The sequence below is a fragment of the Paroedura picta genome, chromosome 8 (assembly GCF_049243985.1).
Source record: "Paroedura picta isolate Pp20150507F chromosome 8, Ppicta_v3.0, whole genome shotgun sequence".
NCBI classification, from domain to species: Eukaryota; Metazoa; Chordata; class Lepidosauria; order Squamata; family Gekkonidae; genus Paroedura; species Paroedura picta.
Window position 1 is genome coordinate 34,016,072 of NC_135376.1, and position 8,976 is coordinate 34,025,047.

General features: G+C 44.1%; 1 protein-coding gene across 1 annotated transcript; it reads right to left on the reverse strand.

The window, feature by feature from the left end:
- Window positions 1-1,004: 1,004 nt before the first annotated feature.
- MRI1 (methylthioribose-1-phosphate isomerase 1) lies at window positions 1,005-8,767 on the reverse strand. The gene is made up of 6 exons (XM_077348951.1): window positions 8,551-8,767; window positions 6,671-6,912; window positions 5,503-5,672; window positions 5,034-5,210; window positions 3,084-3,308; window positions 1,005-2,511 (listed from the first exon to the last, which is right to left on the reverse strand). Exons 1-6 carry the CDS (start codon window positions 8,680-8,682, stop codon window positions 2,378-2,380), a joined length of 1,080 nt encoding a protein of 359 aa, XP_077205066.1. The 5' UTR covers window positions 8,683-8,767; the 3' UTR covers window positions 1,005-2,377.
- Window positions 8,768-8,976: the final 209 nt, after the last annotated feature.

An 8,976-nucleotide genomic window follows, 5' to 3' on the forward strand; every position in this document is an offset into this window, starting at 1 on the left:
CTTTTTCACCCCCCCCCCAAAAAAAAAAAAAAAAACCTGGATTCAACCATAGTGTTTTTTCTAACATTTCAAACAATTCAATTGAATCCCCAGGACTCAACAGGGTCATTGGTTTCTTATCTCATTACAAAGACTAACCAAATTCAGCTCTTGTATCTGCATTCATTACAACCCCGTCGTCATTTTATTTTGTTAGGGACAATAAGGCTGCAATGTTATGTAATGATATATGTATGTAATGTAACTTGGAATCTAAATCTCTGGTCTTAGGACAGGAGACTGAATCCAGCACAGCTGGTCACTTGTTGGGATGCTTCCATGCTTGGGTGGAGACAGATGGGGCTAGCAACAGTTCTCTTTTAATTTCTTCTATTCACAATGGGGAAAGCATTAGCCATTAATCACTAACCTTAATATTTTTATTTCCCTTGTGTTTTTGTGAATGGTAATTGAGCCTGAAGGACTGATAACTGTTATTCTAGCTAGATATTATGCTGAATATTAGTGGGATATATGCACGACACTGTTTCCTCATTTACTCTGCTCTTATATCTTCGCTGTGATGATCCGTATTTCATTGTCTGAGGAAGTATGCATGCACATGAAAGCTCACACCTAGAATAGCACTTTGTTGGTCTTAAAGGTACTGCTGGGCTTAAATCTTGTTCTCCATTTCAAACCATTTAACACGAAATCGATCAGTACATCTTAAATGTAGAGATGAACAGGACTGCCTTCCATGTAATACATTCAGGACCAAGGTATAAAGATGCTATATCCTGTCAACTGCAAACTATGCGGTTACAGAGAACTCCAGGCTCCTGCTGCCATAAGACTGAACATTCAGCCAAAGTACAAGATTAGGCAGAAGGTGGCCAGAAACAACACATTAAGATGTACTCCTTAAAGAAGGATTGAACAAATTCATCTAAAGCTTTGCAGTCAATACAGTACTTTCATCAGTATATAACGATTCTGGAAGGAAAGACTTCAGCATCACAGTATTTACGGAAATGCCATAAATATTACCTTTATTAAAAAGATCGATAAAAGGGGGAATTATTAACAAATAATTCAAACTTGTGTGTCCTGATATTCAAAGGCAATTTCACTCTACTTAGCCAGCCAGAATTGTCTTCTGGTGTGTTATCATTTGTGAAGCTCTCAGAAGGATGGCTGGTTACTACGGAAGGCAATGTCCTGGATTAAATCCATCTTTGGTCTGGTTCAGCAATGATTTCATTCATATTTCAAAGATAAGCAATTGCCAGGAGAAAGGTTTTCACCTCGAATTTCTGACCTTGGTCTGCTTCTCATTTAAAAATACTGAAAATCAAACATTCATACTAGGATCAAGGAACTCTTTTTAGTACATTGTAGCATAAAAAATTTAGTATGTATTAATTTCACTTTCAGTGGTCAAAGGACTTCATAAACATTGTGAAGTAGGCCATAGGTCAGAGGCAAAACATCTGCTTGGCATGCAGAAGATCCCACATTCAAACCCCTCCAATTAAAAAGATCAGGTAGCAGATTGTGTGAAAAACCTTCACCTGTGGTCCTTAACAGCCACTGCCAGTCAGAGTTAACAATACTAACCTTGATAGACTAATGGCCTGACTGACTATAAAGCAGCTTCAAGCACTGTTGTGAAACTAAAGCAGAGCAGTATTACTTCTTGTGCCCCCGAGAGGCATGAGTGGGTCAACTAGGTGAAGGGGGGGGGCAGCAACATTTGACCTCCTTAATCTTTGCAACTATGCTTTGTCAGCCTCCCCCCCCCAAAAAAAAAAAAAAAAAAAGAGGAGAAATTATCTGGAAAGCAACAATAAACCTTTGTTATCTCCAGTACAACAGAAGACTCAGGAATGTGTTTTAAGTGTATATAGGACCATGAGGAGTTATCTTTTGATTGAACTCTAGTACCCTTCTGATTACTCAAAGCTGTAGCTTCTTCCCTATGTCCATAACTCTGAAGGCAGGAAGATTCAGACTCTTTGCTGCTGTTCCTAAATAGGTTTCCAGAATTGGGAGATCATTGCTCTTGATGGATGCAGGCAGGATACAAAATTATAAATTGTACAGGGACCAGATGGTCCCTTCTTTGACCTGGATGTTAGCTATATAGGCCTCCTCTCTCTCACACACACTTTCACTCACACACCAGCTGTCCTTGTTCAGTCAGCTCCAATAATCATTTAACTCCAGGTCTGAGGAAAGATAATGGCTATTCATTAACAATGCACAAAGGCAGAGGGCTGGGTGAACAGCACATCCTATTCACCTTGAAGGCCGGCTCCTCTAGAGAATAGGGCCGAAAGTCTGCCTGATGCACACCCATATCTAGCCAATCCAGAAACAGCTGAGCTCATCACCTTCACTCTTGGCTCTCTGCCTGTATCAATGCTGCCTGAAGTTCAGCAGGTGCAAAAACGCCAAATTCAGTCACAATGCCACCAGTAATCAGATCATGAGGGGTGACATCAAAGGCTGGATTCCAGACGTCAATACCTGTGGGGGGGGGGAGCAAGAACAATCATGCTACAGACCAATTCATTTAGCAGTTCATTAGCCCAGCTAAACCAACTCCCCATTTATTGTAAGTAAAACAAAGGTTTGGAGCCCCAGTTCTACAAATTGGAGACATCTCATGAGGGCCAGAAGGTACATGCTTCAACCCTAAATAATCCATGGTCCAAAAATCAGTGAAAGAAGTTTAGAGTGCCATATAGAAAGGATGTAGGAAAGAACTTCCCTTATAGCCAGGAGTTCTAGGTAGGCAGACTATTCCTGCCCCTAAACTTGGGCAATCTGTTACCACAAAGTTAATGTTTCCTGAGTGACAGGATGTCTTCCTAGGAGAACAGAAGTGCCCAACACCTTTCATGCTATTCAAGTTTCTGATGCATCAGAGGACTCACAAGCCATCTTGTTTTGATTCAAGCAGCCGTAATGCAAAAACTGTAGATGCTGAACCAATAAAGCCTGGCATGTCTGTCTGTTAAATCAACAAGGACAGGGTGGCTGATGACATTCTATTAATCTCCCCACTTTTTTGCATCACCCTTCCAATGCTTCGGTACCTGGTGCTGCAACCCGTACTCCATTGATATCTGTCAGCTCCTGGCTTGGCCGCTCCTCAATAGCAATTTGTCCTCCATGTTGCAAACTCAGGTCGCACGAGGTTCGAGGTGCTGCCACATAGAAAGGAATCCCATGGTGCTTTGCAGCAATAGCCAATTGATAGGTGCCCACTTTGTTGGCAGTGTCTCCATTCGCAACAACTCTGTCTGCTCCCACAAATACAGCTGGGAAAAATAATAATAATAAAATTAGAATCCAAAGTTAAGATGCAGTTCTTTGTGTTTGCCAGGGCCAAATTATGCACCAAGCCTAGTAATCTGAAAACAATGATAAACAGGAGGGCTTGCAGTAGTGTAAAAAAATTGGGACTTCCCCCCATTGTGGAGAACACATCATAGTCATACTGATTCCTAGACATGCCTCTAAAACCCTGAATCAGGTAAATGTTCTCCCATCACAAAGGTCAATATTAGGTCAATATTCACAGATTGCCACAAGTGCAGAAAACTAGCAGCATACAAAGCCTGAGAATTTTGGGAACTCTATTTGACCTATTATGCACGGAGGGGAAGGTCACTAGTTCACCCTTGAAATTCTGCAGTCTGGTCAGGCTAGCAGTAGAACCAGAGCCTCACTGAAACAAATATCTACTTGATCCCTCTCAGCCCCCAACACTTGCTGAGCTGATAAACAGATGAGAAATTTCCTTCTCAAGACCCTTGGCCTCCTCCCTTGGCAGCCAGTCCATTCTTTGCATATATAGATGCTATATATGTACTCCCCACGGCCATGAGTTTCCCCGTTCAAGAACAAAGACCAGCTTGGAGCTTTCATCCCTCTCTCACACACACGCTGCCTAGGTTTACAAGGCTACTGTGAATATAAAATGGAAAAGAACACGTACAGCACCTTATTTATTTAGCATATTTCTATATCCTGCTTCAGACTCCTGCTCAAGGCAGCTTACTATTTCAAAGCTCAATATTGACACACAATCCTTTCTACACAAGACACATCAAAACTATGCATAAATCTGAAGCAGACCATTAGAAAGTTTATCAAAAAAGGCCTAATGAAATGCCTGGCATTTATCAGGAAATAAAGGTGTCAGATGAGCCTTGGGAGGGGAAGGTATCCAAAGACAAGGGGCCAGTACAGAAAATGCCCTGCTTCTAGTCACCAGCCACCTTACCTCTGAAAGCAGGGCCACTGAGAGCAGTGTGAGACACTGTGCAGTACATGAACTACGTTGTGTAAATGGAATCACCATCGCTTGTGGAGAATAGTGCACATACAATGGCAATGTGACTTTTGTTTGTTTGCACATGGAAATTATTTTTCCCCCAAAGAGAAAACAGATTTCTGCTTAAGGCAGAAGGTATGTTGGGAGCTGCTGTGGTGTTGAGGCTAAAGAAAATGAGCTGTGGCCCTGGAGATTCTTGAATCAGATCTCACTTCTACCTCCCACTGCAATATAGGATAATAAATACTGGCCTTACAGGTACACTGCAAGGATTAATGAGCTAGCATATGTGAGGAGCTTGAAGCATTGTAAAAGGGCTAAGTAAAATTCTATTCTGGCCAAACACTGTATTACAGTTCACCCTAGGCCCACATGTCCTTTCCCAAAGCAGCAGGCATGGTCAATGACCAAGGCAAGGAAAATAAATCCAGGTGAGTAAAGGGCGCTTGGAGACCCTCTCTCCCAAGCTTTGGGTCACCCACAGCAGCCATCTCAAATTATTTCCTTCCCAAATGCTGCACTTATGCTACTGCCATTAACAGCTGCTCAGAAGGCAAACCTCTCTCTGGAGACCAGCCCAATTGCTACACACTTGTATACGAGGTTGATTACTAAAGCAAGCTGCCCCCAATAAATTGCTGGCACAAGAAACAGTATGGAGACTGCTTAGCAGCCAAGCAAGGAAAAGTAGCTCCAAACTACTCACCCGACACCTTTTTCTCCTTCATGGTCACAGATGCCATGCTGTCAGCAATGAGCGTGGCAGGGATTTGCTCATACACTAACTCATAGGCAGTCAGGCGGGCCCCTTGATTATATGGCCGGGTCTCTGTGCAATAGACATGCTCCAGATGACTCATGGCATGCAGGGAGCGAATAATGCCTGCAAAGGAAGAACCATAAATAATAAAGAAAGAATGGGTCATGTGGGTACAAGAAGAGGAAAGCCAAAACCTGATACCATTGAAGGGATGACAACTGCACGGTTTCAGCAATACAGCTTGAACTCCCAGTTGTATATTCAAAGAATTTGCTTTGGCTCCAAGGGGAAATAAGTGAAGGAACTGGGAACTAAACAGCATGGAAGCCAAACTCCAAAGAAGTGCAATGGTGCTCCACTGTTTTTGCACTTGAATTTGGGAAATGCCTATTGTATACCTGGGGGTGTCACTTACCAAGTGCAGTGCCATAGCCAGCAGTGGCCAGTGAGCCTGTGTTGCAGTGCGTCAGGACCACCACCTTGTCCTGTTTTACTCGCTGCAGGAGGTGGCGTGCCCCATGTTCCCCGATGCTTCTGTTGTCTTTCAGGTCTTTCTCCAACATGGCTTCTGCCCAGCTGATCACACTATGATGAGACAGGGAGATATTTGGCATATCTTTAGTCAAAGGCCAGCCTGTGTTAAACACCATGACTTTTCACTGATGGCACTACGCCTTTGAAATGCCTTCTCCTTGCAAAATTTCCTGGCTGGTATCTATTCTGCTCTCTTTTAAGCATCAGATTGGAGCAATCCTGGGTAAAAATGCTTTTTACCCAGGATTTTAACAATAGGTTCAATCTTTTAATTTTTTATTTACAATCCAATTTTAGTTTGAGGACTGCTCCAAGGTTCACTCGTGATGCCAGATGTGTTATGCTCAAAGTTTTTATGTATTTTTATGCTTCCAGGCTTCACTGACTGGTTGAAAGTGGCCATTAATTTTAATGATTTTATATTTTTACAATTTTCGCTTGTGAGTCTTCTTCAGAGAGCCAGTTTGGTGTAGTGGTTAGGAGTGCGGACTTCTAATCTGGCATGCCGGGTTTGATTCTGCGCTCCCCCACATACAACCAGCTGGCTGACCTTGGGCTCGCCACAGCACTGGTAAAACTGTTCTGACTGAGCAGTGATATCAGGACCCTGGAGACCCAGGTTCGAATCACCATTCTGCCAACAAAACTTTCTGGGTAACCTCAAGTCAGTCACACACTCTCAACTTAAGCTACGTCATAAGTAAGTTGTTGAGGATAAAATGGAGGATGCTGTGAGCATAAAATGGAGGCAAGTAGGACCCCGTTGAAAAAGGCGGCAATGTAAAATTAAGTAAGTAAATGATGTCTATCTGTACCTGCCCAGACCATAAAAGGCTCCCCACCTCCACCCGCTTTGTCAGGGAGTTGTTATGGTTGCTAACGCAACCCAAATAACACCAGGAGCCAGTATGAAGGAAGGAAAGCAGATGACCGGGCAGCGAAAAATAAGGGGATGGGATTTCTGCTCCCTCATTAGTTTTCACAGGTCACTTCTTGTTCTCACCAGTAAGCTGAGGGAGAGAAGAGGAAGAAGCAAAGGGAATCCACACCTTTCTTGCAGACTCTCAGCAGTAACCCCGTCCCGCTTGGCCTCCTGGCGGACAAAGCAACCCAGTTCCTGAGCTGCCCGGGCCATGTTGACGGCTGTTGGTCGAGCGCTCACTAGGTAGTCCAGTGACTCTAACACAAAGTTTTCCAGATTGCGGACACTCGCTTCTGCATTTCCTTTCTTGTGCAGCTCCACTGCCAGGCTCAAACAACCTACAATGGCAATGGCTGGAGCACCTCTTACCTAAGAGGGAGAATGAAAGCATTTAAGGTACAAACAGCATTGGGAAACCAGCAAGTGCCAGACATTAGGGCTTATCCAAAACTGACAGCAACAGTTAACTGAAGAAGAAAGCAGGAGCAAGGGAGCATGGCACTAACTAGGGACTGTAGACCTCCTGCTGAAAAGACCTGCACACAAGAAATGGAGATATGGGTGATAGGCCAAGAATAGATGTTTCCAAGAATGCAGGCTGATATGATTAGAGGCAAAATGGACAAGATCATATAAGAACAGCTTATTCCAGGCCACTGACCAGTATCTCCCATCAGAAATGTGTATGTGCGGCTGAAAATCTTTTTGATCCTGCCCCTTAGAAAGAATATACACAGCATTTATGATGCCAGGCCATTCTGTGACACACAAAAATGCTGCACAATTTCTCTGATACAGAAGAGTAGGAAGTTTTTCAATGTTACTCATCCAAGGTAGGGCATGATATAGGGAGCTGCTTCCCAATTACCTCTATGTGGGAAATGTACTTTTATAACAGTATGCTGGTGTAGAGGAGACCCAGGCTGCAATTTCTACTGAGCCAACCTAGTTCATTGGAGATACCAGTATAATCACTTTTTCTCTGCCTGTCCCACCTCGCAAGGTTGCTGTGGGAGCAGAACAGGGGAGAGGAAAACCACAGACGCCAACCCAAGTGCCTTAGAGGAAGGGTGAGATAAAAACACAACAAAGAGCTTCACCTGTCCACTTATAATCATCTAATGATTCTAATCGGTTGAAATATATTTGTTCAACAGATTGATTGGTTTATGTGAACAAGGAGTTGCAAACCAAGCATTTTGGCCACAGTGAACAAAAAAATCTAGTTATCCTGTCCTCTTTCCAGAGAGATCTAGCTCTCCTCAATGCTTTCCTTATATCCTTTCCTACCTTCGCTTCAAAGTTTGGCCACATTCCTTTACCTTACTCAAAAGCCCTGTTCACAAACCACAGCAAAGACACATACATCTGTGTATATGGTGTATACTTGAAGCCCTGTTCGCATACTAGAGTAAGTAGTCATTCAACCCACACATAGGAGGACAGGGCATTTTCTAAGGGCCAATATGCTTTTGACCTTACAAATGAAAACAGGGACCAGTTCCTGGATAAAGGTGTGGCTTCAATCCCATATTCAGTTGTACAAGTGTTCAATGCAATATGAGAATTACTCAGCACAAAGATAATTAAAGTGTATGTTATGCATATATTGTGCACGTGTTTGTGAACAGTGATCCTTCCCGTTTTATATGTAAACTGAATTAGTATTGTATTACACTGCGTGCAGGTACAGCTGAACACGTGATGCTTTATTCACCCACTGCTCTCCTAGTTTCCTTTGTAAATTGAAAGTGTGTTGTCTCTTGTCTACTAGCTTGTGTGCACACAAGCGTGAACAAGGCTAAAGTCAACCCTGAATCCACCACCTCTTCCCCCCCCCCCCCCGGTCGAGCTCCTTTAATAGCATCACTCATTTACATTCACTGGACTCGGGGCTGTTCCTATCTTGGCCGTGAAAGCGTCACCTGTTGAATTACTGCCCATCATGCAGAACTAATACAGCGGCAACGCTTGCTTTACGCCAGTTCCCCAGCCCCAGGGCTGCACCTTCATGGCCAGGATGGCTTCCCAGCCCTGCCCAACGCCGCCAATGTCTTCGTAGAGGCTCTGCTGGGGCAGCAAGAGCTGGTTGAGGATTTGCAGGGAACCCCTGCGGTAGCGGATCGCCTCCAGACTCATGGCCGCTCGCTCGCTCGCTCGCTCGCCCTCCCTCCGCGGTGGCCTGAACGACGCAGCACGCCCAGCCGAGCAGGCAAAGCAAGGGCCCACGTGGCCGCCGCTGCCTTGTGACACCGGCTTCGCAGGGTCCTAGAGGAATCCCGTTCCTCGGCAAGCGTCGTGATACGTGAGATCGAGGGTACAAGTAAAAATGGAGCCGTGAGGCATCTTGAAAACGAACAGATGCACGAACTTCACACACAGTGAAGTTTATGCTTCAAGAAACCCGCTAGTCTTTAAGGCGGCAACACAAAA

Bases quoted from the DNA above. Each gene is read 5' to 3' on its own strand.
- MRI1 (XM_077348951.1), bottom strand. From the start codon at position 8,682: ATGAGTCTGGAGGCGATCCGCTACCGCAGGGGTTCCCTGCAAATCCTC. The intron at 5,211-5,502 runs GTAAGTGACACC...CTTCCTTTGCAG, and splicing joins TGGCTATGGCACTGCACTTG to GCATTATTCGCTCCCTGCAT. The intron at 2,512-3,083 runs GTACCGAAGCAT...CCCCCCCCACAG, and splicing joins AGTACGGGTTGCAGCACCAG to GTATTGACGTCTGGAATCCA.